We start from the raw sequence: 14,085 nt of genomic DNA, 5'->3' as shown, positions 1-14,085 counted from the left end.
TGGGCTGGCTCCCTCGGAGAACAGGTACGCGGCTGGAGGGAGCAGCAGCCGCCTCCCCAGGCCTGAGAGGGGGAGTAAAAGCGTGTCGTGCCTGGCTGGGCAGCGCTGCTGGGGCGAGCTGGAGACAGCGTTCAGGGGCTGAAGCATCTGCTGGCCCGGCTTGGGCTGCGAGTGGGGGGAGGCAGCGCTAGCTGGAGGGGAATAAAGCCGAAATGGCCAGAGCGCAGGGAGCTACCCTTTCCTTGAGCTGCCCCGCAGCAAGAGGGCTAAGCCCGCTCTGAGGCTGCCCCCCTACTCCCCAGTCCCCAAGCACTTCCTGAGACTGCATGTGGGGCTGGCAGGGGGCACAGGGCTGTGGGTGGGCTCTCCTTCCCTGCCCCGACCCCCCCCCCCCCATCACTCCCAGGGTGCAGGGGTGGGTGACTAGACAGCCTCTGTTCCTGGGCCCTGGGAAAAAAGCTGCAGTCATGCGTTTCCAGTGTGCAGAAGCAGCGGCTCAGTCATGCATTTGGGGGATTCAAAACCAGGTTTAGTGGGCTCATCTTGGGGGGGGGGGGGAATGGGGCTCAGAAGAGGAGGCCAAGTCCTGTGGTTTTGTCCTCAAAAACAGGGTCGGCGGCTGGTTTTGGGCTCAAAAACAGAAACTAGGCCCTGCTTTTTCTGGTGCTCAGAAAGGGAGGCTGAGTCCTGTGTTTTTGGTGCTCAGAGCAGGCCCACTGGGCTGTTTTGAGGCTCAGACCTGCGTCTGCCTCAAAGCCTTGCAGGAGGCCAAGCCCTGCGTTTTTGTAGCACAAGAACAAGTTCAATGGACTGGTTTCAGAGCTCAGAAATGGAGGCTGAGTCCTGCGTTTTTGGGGCTTGGAAACAGGTTCATTGGGCTGTTTGGGTGCTCAGAAATGGAGGTTAAGTGCTGCGTTTTTGGTACCCAAAACCAGGTTCATTGGACTGGTTTCAGAGCTCCGAAACACAGGCTAAGTCCTGCGTTTTTGAGCTCAGAAACGGAGGCTAAGTGCTGCGTTTTGGGGGCTTGGAAACAGAGACTACTAAGTCATCCGTTTTCAGCCCCCAACCCAGAGGCCCTGGGGCCCTTTTTGTGGGTGGTGGGAGGGAGAGAGGGGTGGGAGGGTGGTTGGGCCAGGTGGGGGGGGGGTAGGCAGGGCCCGCGGACCCTCACCGGAGGTGGGGGTCCGTCCGCGCGCGCCCCGAAGGCAGGGAGGCCGGCGTGCACCAGGCCGAACTTCGCGTCTGAGATAGTTTCTGGCGCGAAAGGCACTTTTGGGGAGGAAACGCGAGCAGACGCCGTCTTCCAGTTCCACTCTTTATTCACCCTTTATAATGTTTTTAAATATAACAACCGTGTATTCAATATGTACATACTGTTAATAAACTAATTATGTATAACAATGCTATGTATACTGTGCACTATGTATACAATATGGAACATGATATTCAGATGCAAGTTATGACAGTGATTGATTTACGACCTGGGCAGTCACCAAGACTGCTGCAAGGAGCCAGAGCTGGGCTGTCACAAATTTATACCTTTGTACTCAACATTTATACATTTTATATATATAGTAATTTAACTATGTTCTCAAGATGTACATACTATTAATGAACTAATTATGCTCTATGGATGCAATATGGAACATGATACTCATATGCAAGTTATGACAGTGATTGATTTACGACCTCGGCAGTCGCCCAAGCTGCAAGGAGCCGGAGCTGCGCTGGCACGAGCGGGCGCTGCACTCCCAGCTCGGCTCCCAAGGAGGCCCAGAGCCCGGCGGGCGCAGGCAGCTCGGCCCCAGCCCGGAGCGGGGCGCGCGCAGGGCAGGAGGGAGGCGAGGCGAGGCGAGCGCAGTCGTCCTGCTGCGAGCGGGGAGCCGGGCGCCTTGCGTCAGGGGTGGAGGAAGCCTCCCTCTCTGCGGCGCCGCTCTCCCGCTTCCGTCTCCGAGCGCAGAAAGGAGGTGCGAGGCCGTCGTGCGGGGTCGGCACCACCTGCACCTGACACAGAGACAGGCAGCGAGGCTGCAGCTGTTACTCACCAGTGACGCAGCCCCTCCAGGCGATGCAGGGAGAAGCCCCCAGGAGAAGATGCCCCCAGGCTCCGCAGGAAGCGCCCCCGAGGTCCCCGTGCGGGTGAGGGGCCGGGACGCGGCCCCTGCTGCCGGACGCGCTGTCCCAGGCTCTGTGCGCAGGCAGCAGCAGCAGCAGCGAGCCCGTGGCAGGATGACACTTCAGCATTTGCTCCGGCCACCCCCGAGTGCCCGGCTGGGGCTCCTCTGTCCCTGTAGGAGAGGAAAAAAAAAGGAGAGGGCATTTCAGGAGAGGCCCAGCACTGCGGCAAATGGCCGCAGGCGTGGGTCGGGACAGTTGCTGGCAGTGCCAGCAGCAGCCGCCCCCAGGGCAGCGCTGGTCACCGGAGCTTTCCTGAACTCCCCGGGCAGCGCCCCGTCCTGCGAAACACGAGGCGCAATCCTGCCCCGCCAGGGCTTCGGTGCACAACGCTCGCAGCAGCTCTGCGCAGCCCCAGCAGCCCAAGCCGGCACAGACAGACCAGCACTGACCCCCACGGCCTGCACAGGCCCTGTGGAGACACAGAGCCTGCTCTCCTCCCTCCCAACTGCCCCGCAGACATGACAAAAAATAACAACAACAAAAAAAGCTCAGCCCCCGCCGAGCAGGGGCGCAGCGCAGACCTGCCCAGGCGCCGCACTGGGACACTCACCGCACAGCGCCTCCTGCATCTTCGTGCCGGCGCCCTGCTCCTCGACGAGGCTCAGGCTGAGCCTTTCCGACTCGGCTGCTCCCACACAGCGTCACCTGCGCTGGCAAAGGCCCTCGCGAGGGACCGGCCGCAGAATCGCAGCGAGGACGACGCAGCTCTCGCTCGAGCAGGAGCTCCCGGCCCCGGCACCCAGCCTGCGCACGCTCAGAGCAAATGCCGGGCTGTAACCCTGGACCTCGCTGGGACGGAGCGGCCAGGGATCACGGCGGCACCCCACGAGGCTCCCCCCCGTCCGACACAGCAGTACAGCCGGACGCGCAGCACCACTGAAACAGAGCTAACAAGCACAAGCATTTTGCTGGGCTCAGAGCCCAGAGCTGCCCCCTCCCCAACCCCCCAGTGCAGGAGCACCCGGTGCGAACAGCTCTTCCCCGAGTCTCAAGGCCCTCGGAGGAACGAGGAGCATCTCTGACCCCAGAGAGGAGAAACCCTGCTCTCTCTGTGGGGAAAGCAGCAGAAAAGCTTCGCCCAGGTTCGGCAGCGCAGCTGAACAACTGCCCTTCAGAGAGCAGCACCCTCCCTGCAGCTCTCGCTAGCAAGCCTGTGAAGCGCACCTGGGTCACGAGTCCTGTCTCTGACCCAGCAGGGGTGGGTTCGGGGGACACAGTCTTGTACGCACTGACTCTGCCCCGCTTTTACCCCGGGCCAGTCCCGACGGTGCTGGCACAGCCTGGGGACGGCGGCCCCTCTACCCCGAGCCTGGGAGAAGCAGGCTGGGACCCACCGGTGTGCGGGGAGCGACTGTACTCACCGCTGGGTCCTGCAGGGCTGCCGAAAGGCTCCGTCCCGCCGGTCGCAGCTGCCCGGAGGCCCCTCGGCGCCGGCCGCTGGGGCGCCCACGGCCCCGGCCCCGCCGGACACCCGCCCTGCGCGGGGGCCCCGCCGCAGCCAAACCCGCTCCGCGCGGCTTCCTCCCGCTCCGCCGCCGCTGCTCCCCCCCGGAGCTCCCGCTCCGCTCCGGAACTGCGGTGCCGCCGCCGCGGCGCCCCCTGGCGGCCGCCGCGCGGAACATCCCACCCCCCCCCTCCCCCCCAGCTCCTTTTCAGCCTGTTTTGGGCAAACCCCCCGGCTGGGAGTGTGACTGCTGCCCCTACCCCACCCCCGACAAAGCTGTTCACACACCGAGCCCACAGGCAGCTCCCCGCCTGCTGTGCACCAGCTCTGCCTTTGCTTTATAGAACCTGGACACCAGCAAGTCACCCACATGAAGCTGGCGGGCAGTGGCTGCCCCACAGGCTGCCCTTCCCCCCCAACCCTGGCACTGCCTGGTCCTTGGTGCATTCAAGGCCCAGCTTGCTGCCAGGCTCACGGTGGCACTTTACTCCAGCAGGGGAACATCGGGCTTAGGCCGGGCATAACTGAACTCCAGCTTTTTATTTGTTTCCTGCAGGTGAGCTTCCTGCACTGCACTGCTGCAGCGCCTTCATGGCAGGAGCTCCGCCCCTGCGAGTACTTGAATATGTTTCCCTGTCTCTCTTTCCAGCACTTTGTCCTCCCCCTTCCTACAGCTCAGAAAACTTGGCTACGTTTATTGCACAATTCTTGAAACCATTCTCTGGTGCCCAGAGGTCTTCAAAGCCAGTCTTAGAAAACATGGCTTTATCCATCCCCAGCCTACCAGTGCTTACACCGTGCATCTCTTCATCTTTTTGCACATAGGTGAACTGCAAGGACTAGATAGGCAGTGGCTATTAGACCAAATCAGTTGTTTATTGCTTCAAGGGCGAAACATATCAGCAGCTCTCACTGCATCATGGTGAACAGCCAGGCTGGACATTTCAGCAACGTTCAGCCTTACCTTTGTGTCGTCCCCCCCCCCCCCCCCGGCCGCCCCCACAGCTCTCTGCACCAGCCCACATCTGAGTTCAAGCTGTGCAGTGGGAGGCTTAGAGTCTCCCGTTTCTTTTATCTTTACTCACAGGCTTTGTAAAGGGGAGCTGAGCCAGAGAGCAGACTTGGCATTGATCCTTTGCATCAGCAGCTACTCCGTAACACAAAACTCCTTCCCATACAACACCTGGTCGCTCGTGCAGTTGAGATGGAGCAGACACTCTCTATGTGCTTCGACGGTAAGATGGTTCATCGCTGTTGCCAAGAGCTCCTGCACACTTTGGGTTCATCGCTGCTCCCCAGGCCTTTCCCTCATTTTCATTTCATCACAATGAACAGGACGACGACTTCATTGCCCCAAGCAACATTGCCGTAGCTGCTCCATGCTGTGACTTGCTTCCACTTCCACAGCTGATCCTCTTCCCAGTACTGCTGTTTTACTCGTCACCAATATCCAGAGCAGCTGGTCTGTTCCTGCAAGAGGACTGCATGCTTCCAGCACCTTTTTTTGATAGTTTTTCTCCTTCACCTCAATAAGTTCTTCCGAACTTGGCTGTGGCAATGACTAACGCTACCTGTGTGATTTTGCCTTCCCTGCCCCGATTCCTTTGAGCTTTCCGTTCTTCATCTCTGCCTCAGCCATACTTCTTTCTGTATAACTAAGCGCTGGCAAACTCAGTGGAAACCATCCTCTAACACCTAGTGAAAACACCAGTGCACTACCAAACCCGGGCTCTTACCTTGGTGGAAACGTGCGCTGCAGAACTGCAGTCATGTTTGCCTGAGCGAGAGGGGCGCAGGCCATAGGTGCTTGGCCCACTGGTTTATACCCACATTTGATTTTGAGTTGCGTACCTTACCTCGTCTGGTAAGGATTTCAAGGTTACTGAAATGTTTGCAGTCAAAAGTGTTTATTCAAACAGGCCGCAAACAAGAGCGTCGCATCAGCACCTGCAAAAGCTGTCCTCAACTTTCGCTTACACACACGCACAAATACACACACACACACGCTATTTTTATGCCATTCCCACTTGTCAGAGGAAACATGAAGCACTGGACAGCTGGTATCAGAAGCACCGTTGCCGAGACATTTCACTTCTGTTTAAGTCCAAGAGATGCCAGAGTCAGAACATGACTGACAGGTAAGCCAAAGTCCTGAGTTGTTTTTCTTCCCTCTGCAGGAAGCTGAGGTTTAACCACAGGCAACAAGTGGAGCTTTCCCAAGGTTTATCAGGTAACCCACTGTCTTTTTCCATCTTTTAAAACAAATCCAGCTTTCCAAGTTGGATTTTTATTTCTTGAAATAGAAAAAAATCCTCAGCAATCACTGTGTCTGCCGGGGCCTTCATCGGAGCACGTCCTCGGAAGTTTGGAAGCGGTACCTTGGTGCAGGTGGCTGTGGGAAGTGGTGTGCCCCCAGGGAAACACTTGGGGCCCCGCAGCACTGCATGCCACCACTCCTTCAAACAGCCTTCGGCTGCCCTGCAGGGCTCCTCACAAAACACATACCCATGACCCAGCTTACAAATGCTTTTCCACAAATTACTTCATACACTTTTTTTCTCCATTGAAAGCGCACAAGCTATCACTGATGGTATGCATCTATCATTTTGTACCTTGTTCCGTTTCAAGAAAAGAACGGTACAAGCTGATCATCCCACGCCACCACTCACCAAGTTTTAACATTGCTCTGAACCAGCGCAGCCCAGGTAACGACAAAATCTTTCGAGATTTTAAGCATCTAAGATGTAATGTTACAAATAAAACTTGGTCCTGGCAGATCTTTTTTGTGTTTATCAGTCTTCAGATACCGTTTTCTTTGCCTTCTCCCGTCTTCCCCAGCCCCCAGATAACCACGCAGCCTGAATTTGCAGGCCTTCGTATATCCACCTTGTAAAGCCATGCAAAGGTCTGAATGCTTCAGGAGATGCCATCGCGGGGAGTGTGTTTCTGTGATGTCCTTTGGTGCTAACACATCTCAGAGCAGTTGAGGCCATTCCTCGGAGGAGGAGTTTTTAGGGACTCCAGCTTAGGGGTCTGCTGCAGAATCCGCTTGTCAGCTCCAGTATTTGAATTCATGCAACTGTGCAACTTTTTACAAGCTTCCAAATTAAATTTGGTTCTCCCAGTTAGCAGAAAATATTATAGCCAAGACTCAGGACTTCTGAAATACAGCAGACGGTGATTACCCGGAACTTCCGCAGGAACGATGCAGCTCTACACGGACTCCATGTTTCACACACGATTTATCTACAAGCGTTTCAAGAATCATCCTTTTACCAGCATTTTTGGGTCAATGTTGGCACTGGCATAGCCAGCAAAGGCAAGAAGGGGAAAAGCGGGGTTATGTTGCAGCATGAGAATCAGTTCCTTAGTATCACGAGTGACACCACAGCCAATAGTAAGGAACTCCACTACCTACCTGCCCTGCTGACACGCACACTTGCACCTATGCTTCTTCATTTGATTATTTAACTCTTTATCTACTACAGTTCCCACAGTGAATTGAATTAGCTTCAGTTTCAGTTCAAGCTTCTCCCATTTTCATCACAGCATCTGTTTATGCAGCGCCCCCAAAGCCAGGCTCCACAGCCCCCAAATCTGCCGGCTGTGCTGGGTGCTGAGGAGCCGACCCCGGACGCGTTCGAAAGGAGCCCACATCCTCCCTGAACCGTGCACCCTGAGGTGAGAAGAGCTGTCAGATCGGGGGGAACAACTTGCAACAAGGGCACTGTTTTGCTGGCCACGTCCAACACGGATGAACCGCGTTAGCTTCTCCTGCGTTTCCGCTCTGGAGCGGGAGCAACCCAAACCGGGCCAAGCGCCAGCAGCCCTCACCAACCACAGCGAGACCAGACGCTGTTTCTTAGTGCAGCTGGCGGGGCTTTTCGGCCTCCCCGTTGGCTGTCTTTCCAAGTGAGCATCCCAGACAAGGGGATCACAGGGCCACGGCGAAACAGAGCTTGGTGTCTCTGCTGCAGTCACTTCAGATGAAGTATGTGACACCATGCTAATACGGCTTCCCATAGTCTGACCAGCCAGCAAAAGTTCTCTTTTAAATCCATTTTCTGCACAGTAAAGGGTGAATTAGTGCTCTCCACCAACCTACATTCAAGAGAATTCGGGACATTGATAAATGCTGCAGACATCAGTAGTTTATTGGTATGTTTAGTCAAAACACATTCAGAATGGAAACTTAAAAGTAAAAATACTTTCCACCTGCAACAATTAAACTAGAATCTACTAGCATATAATGCTTGACACGTTACAGCAATAAAGATGGTAATCCACTGTCTTTTATACCCACTAAAGCCAAGATGGTCAGCCAAGTTTGTTGAAATCGAACCGTAATGATAAAAATACTCCCACCATCCACAAATCAGCAACTAACAGTAATGGTCAGTGAATCCCTTCCTTTGCTCTAAGAGGTACATTTACTATAAGAGGGTCAAGAACATTTAAGAGTCCACAGTACAGCAGGTGAACTATCACCATGTAAACTTCTCTGGATGACGTCCCAATGTTTTTTCATGTCATTTAAACAAGAAGCAAGCCAGGAGGCAGAATGGCTCAGTAGCTCTTCTAATACTCCATTTTTGTTGTTGAGATTATTCCCAGTGCCATTTGCCGTACCAATTAAATAGGTGGCAGCAAAACACCATAGCACTAAAAAACAAAAACAAGCTACACAAAACACACTGGTGGCAAACTGCTAACTGAAGACAGCAATTTGAGTGAAGGCTTCAAACTTAAGTTCTGTTGTGTGGTGAGCAGTTCAAGTAATATAGATTTCCAAGTAACAGCTGAAAATGCAAGAGTTGAACCAAAAAACTAAAATATGAAAATAAAAACTACAAGAAATGTGTCCCAGAAAAAAGTATATGAAAATAGTGCAAGACTTACCATCAAACACAGAAGACCTCGAGTTTGGGAGAAAATAGACGGATGCTATTTCCCTTTGCCTAACATCATCAGAAACAAATATGTGCAAAATCTTCCAACTTACGAGAAAAGAGCAAATGATTGCATAATCCAGAGGCAGATTGCTATTATGCCCTATCTGCTTTTGCTTGAAATTGCTATTTTTTTGAGGTCTTCCACACTTAGAAGCAGCTTTAAGTGGTCACACTTTCACACAGACTCGCACACAAACACCCCCCCCCACACACCTTTTACTCCTGACGCCCCGGAGCCGGGTGCTCGCTGCACTCCCCAGCATCGAGCCGAACTGTACTGTCTGCTGCAGCTGCAGTTTACGGGAATGTGCTCCAGAACGTCATCCAGAAACAGACCTCTCAACTTGCAAAACCCACAAGTAAAACCGAAGAAGAGGATGGCTCCTTTCTATCCTTAAGTCCAGAGCCACAAAGGTGTCAACTTCAGCTGAGAGTTATGTGCAAAATGAGTAAGAGTTAACAAAAAAAAAAAAAAAAAAAAAAAAGCGCAACTGGAAAATGCAAATACTTAGAGCTGCTATTTTGTTCTCTGAAAATTGCAGTATCCTCATTTGATAAGCTCACCCTCACAAAGGATGCTCAGTTCTACTGATTACGAGCTGGCAAAAATCGTTCACGACTCTTGACTGACTTCTGAAATGTCCAAGAGAGATTTCAACTCCGTTTTCTTTAACTTTGACACAGATTAAAGAGAAGAGACAACCTGGAGACTACTTGGATGCCTTCTTCCTCCCTTCCCCCCCTCTGCAAAAAAACAGACGAACTTGTTAATTGAAGAGCAAGGTGAATGATAATTTTAGCAATGTTTACTGATTTAAAGATACTGCAATTTTTTTTAATACAATTTTTCAATGATTTCTTTTGAATGCTTTGCAGCGGATTGGCTTTGCAGCGCAGTAATTCATACACTATACTGTACAAAATCACCAGCAAGACTGGAATGATGTATTCATAGAAGGCACCATCATGCTTATTACATTACCAGAGAACTCAAATACAGTCAAGACAATTTTCACTGTACAATGCTTATTGAAGGGGAAAGGGGAAGGAGGAGTGTGTTGAGCAGCCATCCCTGTACTGAAGAGGGGCAGATAGAAAAATCTGACGTGAGCTATCAAACTTTGTTTAGTACTCAGGAGTATGACTTTGAAACTCTGGGTTGTTTAGTTTACAACTAAATGGATTCCTTCTGGAATATACTTGTAGTCTTATTAAGGTTTGCGTGTGTACATATGTTGGTCACAGCAAGCAGATCAGATGCCCGCATCATTTCACAAGCTATTCTGTCTGAGTAAGAGGATGAAGGTTTTTCTCCTCCGATGCCTCCTGCAGATGTCAATATAAATGAGTTCAGAGTACCCATTAGTGCATTTTGATGAGTGCGTAAACACAAGTTTGTTTGGAGCCGAGTGTTCTAAAGAGGAAAACAAAGGCAAGCTTCTCCAATTGCACAAATTGCACTATTTGTGTTTCCAACAGTAATAGGCAGGAACCGTAACACTTACACAAAATGTGCAGCAGAGGGTTTTTGACTGAAAGGACCTCAATTCTATTGGGCATGTCCTTTAGTTCACTTTTGTTGCAGATAGTTTAATGGTCACTTTTTTCTTTTTTTTTCAGTCCTCAATTCTCCAAGTCTACATTTATAAATTAACAGTGTGACTCCTGTTGTGAAACTGGGGAAAGAACGTCCACCTCAATATAAACTGGAAACCAAAGGATGCTTTCACGTCAAAGAAATGATCAGAAGGGCTGTGTCACATTCCAAAGCCAAAAAAAATTAACAAGAATGCAAACACGATGGATAATGTACCACTGCCAAGACTGTCTGCCCGCAGTGGAGATTTCAGCGACGCTGTCCTGTGAAACGGCCTTCCATTTGCCCGGTTCCTCGTCCAGAGCCAAGTTTCTGTGCCATGCCGCCTCTCGGAGGGGGTCCTCTTCCATCGCGGTCTCGCATCATGCCACCACCCACTATTCCACGGGGACCCCCGGGGCCTCTATCATTGCGCCGAATATCCCTACGATCATCGCCTCCACCTCGGGTCTCTCTTTCACGAGCAGCTCTTGTTTTTTTCTCTTCTACGTTCAAGCGCACCTCACCCCGGAACATAATAGGCTTATAGGGAAAAGTTTTCAAGGCACACGTTAGTCACCATTTCAAAGAGTCCGTTCACACAAGGCATATGAAAACACTGCATTCGCTATGTGCCTCTGCCTACCTTTACTTGTATGCAAAGGAGAAACATGAACTGTTAACAGTTCCCTGGGACACACAACTTCAGCCCTAAGCTTCTACCAAAAATCGAACAGATTTTTAAATTCACCTGGCATGCAAGGATTAAACATTTCTTTCTTAAATAAGGGCAAGGATTGGTTTTAGCCTTTTCACTTCAAGGCTAGAATTCCTGCCTGCTGGAAAAATTTTTCAAGAACGGCTCTGTCAGGCATCTCCCATATACTAGAAATGAAAATTGCTCTTTTCCCCCCTCCAGTTCCTCCGGCCACAGCTGCCAATACCATGCTCCTTTTCTGAACCCCAGGACACACAATTTAGTGATCTATGCGATGCCCTTCAAAAGCTTAGGTACTGAGTTTTCAGCTTGCAAGGATCTGTAATAGGAAGGGTTCAGCTCCACACGATGCCTGCGTGCAGAAGTACGCAACCTGAAACCAGTAGGTCACTGTCTGAGGAACCTTGGCACAGCTGATGTAAGCCAGAAAACCCTTGTGACAGACCAAGCGTGCCAAAACATTTTTCCTCAAACCACTGTTCATGATCAGAGAGCAGGAGATGAATGAATGCCAGAAATAACCGCAACAGGAACTAGGCTAGCCCGCACTATTTGGCTTTTCGGGTGTTCTCTCCATCCTTCGATGGCTACTCAATGCTCATACTTACTTTTGCAACTAAAATTCTCTGGACTGGTTCAGAGTCATCAAATACCACAAAACCAAAGTTAGGCAGTTTTCCTCCCACTCCTTTAGTATTTATGCGAAGTTCTACCACATTTCCAAAGCCTGGAAAGCACAAGCAAAGAGCCAAGTTATTACAGCCTACAGCGTCAGCTCTACCACCTCTCTGTTTCTTCCCAGACAGCACCTGTCGTGTTACAGCATGCAAAAGCTCCCCTGTGCACTCCTGAGTGAACGGTACGTGGCTTTTCAACACAGAAAATGCTTCCGTTCTTCTTAATCTCTGCAGCTGACATGATTACTTACTCATGAAGAATTCTTTCAGTTCACTCTCATCGATATCATGTGGCAGGTTCCCAACAAAGAGCTGATGGCTGTCTGGATAGCGAATAATTCGACGATTATCCGACTCATTCTGCTCCATGTCCCCTCTCCCTACCGCCAACAGAAAAAAAGAAGGTAGAGCCATTGAGGTTAGAACTTGCGTGTAGACTTGGACAAACACATCTATCAACAGCATCAAGCACGTTCGCTCAAAGCCTCCTGTACTGTCAGGTCTTGAGCCTCTGTTTACCATGGGCAACAGGGGAGGGAGGATACCGTCTTCCTCTTTATGAAGTTCTGGCAATTTTGCCACCTATGAGCACATCTCCGTTACTAATTCTCTGTAATAATAACACAAAATATACGTTTTCTTTTCATCTAGTTTTCCCGGTTAGGTTAAATCAATCCCTGTTCACTAATACATCTGGCATACCAGGTAAGTTTGTGTGAGAGGATCCTGTCTTATCTTCTGATAATTAAACCAGTACATACAACAAATCAAAAAAAAAAAAACAGTATTAAAAAATTACATTTCAAATGCCAGAAGACTTTTTCAAGGGGTAAAGGGGGAAATACCACTACAGTCCCTGCTAAATCATACAGAAAGGGAGCTTGCTACCTATTATCATGTACTTTTCAAAAAAATCTGGATTTAAGTCACCTCTTAGTCAATTCCCTAATACAACAAAAATATCCTTATTTCGCACCCCTATTAAAAATAATTGTTGACAGTCACTTCTTCTGGCTTTCACCTTCCAACATTTTCTCCCAAATACAACTGAAGTTCCTGAAGTTCTCTCCAGCTCAGTGGAAACAGAACTATTGGTAAGTAAGTCCCATTGAATCACATGTCACCTAACAGCATTTCTCATCCTCACCCTACATGCAATAGATATGTTTAGCAGCAGGTAACACGAAATCCTGTAACTCACTAGTAAATCATTACCTACCTTGCAATGTGACCGCAGCACACTGTTACCCGTTCTGTGTTTTATCTTTAAGTACTGTAGTGTAGCTATGCACCCCTTTCTCTCCTCTCCTTCCCCCATGAGTTAGTTTACAAAAAGCTTGCTAGGTTGTTTGAAAGGTTTCATTAAGTGGACGAAATGGCTCACAGACTTCCTTTGAAAATAAGATCACAGGGCAGAAGCTTTACCATTTGGTGAACTCATATTTTAGCTATTTCTCTTCTGCCTCTGCTTCCTCCCAATTTCTTCAAAACAAGAATTATTATAAGAGTCGAGCTCTGTTACAGCTTCTCTGTTTGACTTATGCTATGGTTTTGTTGAGAGCTCTTGCCAAGTTCATGCCAGCACTTGAGATACTCACAGATACTGTCCTCTCCCTTACAAGCCCAGACTTCTTTCCACAGCAGATGACGAACTTTTCAGCCACCTGTGATTCGGGGTCTTTGACTAGATAGCTTTTTTCCAACACTGCGCAGAGGTTCACCTAGTAAGCATGCTGGACTAATGACTACAACTCTGAAGCCTTTCATCTCTCAACACCACTTCTGAAAACTGCAAAGTGAAATGCAGCTTTTCTAATGAGACCATCCCATGGATTTAGATACTCTGTATTAATAACAGAAATAAAATTATTCACTGGCCGAGACAGAGCTGACAGGGTAGAAAGGTTTTCTTCCAAAACAAAGAGCACTACAGGCCATAACGACAAGCATGTAAGAGCTCTCATTCCCAAGATTCAGCAAGAGTCAAGGGACGTACACAAAACCAACAGATTTTAAGACTAGCTTTCCCAAAGCGCATCAGGCCACCTGAAAGGTATTCAAGCGTACAAGCAAGTGGCCTGACTATTAATAAACAATTCAACAAAACAGAAGCTTGGAAATAATGCCTAATCTTTGCAACAACTCATCATCAGTGTGGACTCCAAACTGTATTTCCCCATTTCCGGTTGAAGACAGCAGGGACAGACAGTTCATAATCAGCCAAGTACAGCTCATGGTTACAGGCAAGACCATTCAAGGAGACCCATCTCACTAACTAGCCCCAAGGAGGCACACAAACTGATCAGCATTACCTGGTCTAGGTCCTCGGGGTGGAAAACCTGGTCTTTCCCTGGGACGCTGTTCACGTACACGAGGAGGCTGAGACTGAGCTTCAGGTTTAGTTTCAACTCTTGGCTGAAACAGGAGGTAAATATCCGTTATTAAACACCACGTATTAAAGAAAAAAAACAGTTAAAAAATAAAAGAACAAAAACCACTCAAGACAGATAGATGGCATGCACAAGACGAACTCAGGA

At 50.0% G+C, this 14,085-nt stretch overlaps 1 protein-coding gene and 1 long non-coding RNA gene across 4 annotated transcripts in view; both read right to left on the bottom strand.

The window, feature by feature from the left end:
• Nucleotides 1-1,160: 1,160 nt before the first annotated feature.
• LOC138067022 (uncharacterized) lies at nucleotides 1,161-3,736 on the bottom strand. The gene is made up of 3 exons (XR_011140695.1): nucleotides 3,543-3,736; nucleotides 2,732-3,068; nucleotides 1,161-2,291 (listed from the first exon to the last, which is right to left on the bottom strand). It is a non-coding gene; the product is annotated as an uncharacterized lncRNA (long non-coding RNA).
• A 4,018-nt stretch (nucleotides 3,737-7,754) lies between these two features.
• G3BP2 (G3BP stress granule assembly factor 2) overlaps nucleotides 7,755-14,085 on the bottom strand; it is a 28,400-nt gene continuing 22,069 nt past the window's right edge. For all 3 annotated transcript variants that reach the window (XM_068941314.1, XM_068941312.1, XM_068941313.1), the window contains 4 exons: nucleotides 13,861-13,963; nucleotides 11,800-11,928; nucleotides 11,480-11,598; nucleotides 7,755-10,696 (listed from right to left, as the gene is read on the bottom strand). In XM_068941314.1, the coding sequence (XP_068797415.1) occupies nucleotides 10,424-10,696; nucleotides 11,480-11,598; nucleotides 11,800-11,928; nucleotides 13,861-13,963 (624 nt within the window). In that variant the 3' untranslated portion in view covers nucleotides 7,755-10,423. The remainder of the gene's footprint in view (nucleotides 10,697-11,479; nucleotides 11,599-11,799; nucleotides 11,929-13,860; nucleotides 13,964-14,085) is intronic.

This window comes from Struthio camelus, chromosome 4 (genome assembly GCF_040807025.1).
Source record: "Struthio camelus isolate bStrCam1 chromosome 4, bStrCam1.hap1, whole genome shotgun sequence".
In the NCBI taxonomy this organism is placed as follows: Eukaryota; Metazoa; Chordata; class Aves; order Struthioniformes; family Struthionidae; genus Struthio; species Struthio camelus.
Note: the sequence above shows the minus strand (reverse complement) of the source record. Positions and strands in the feature narration are given on the sequence as shown.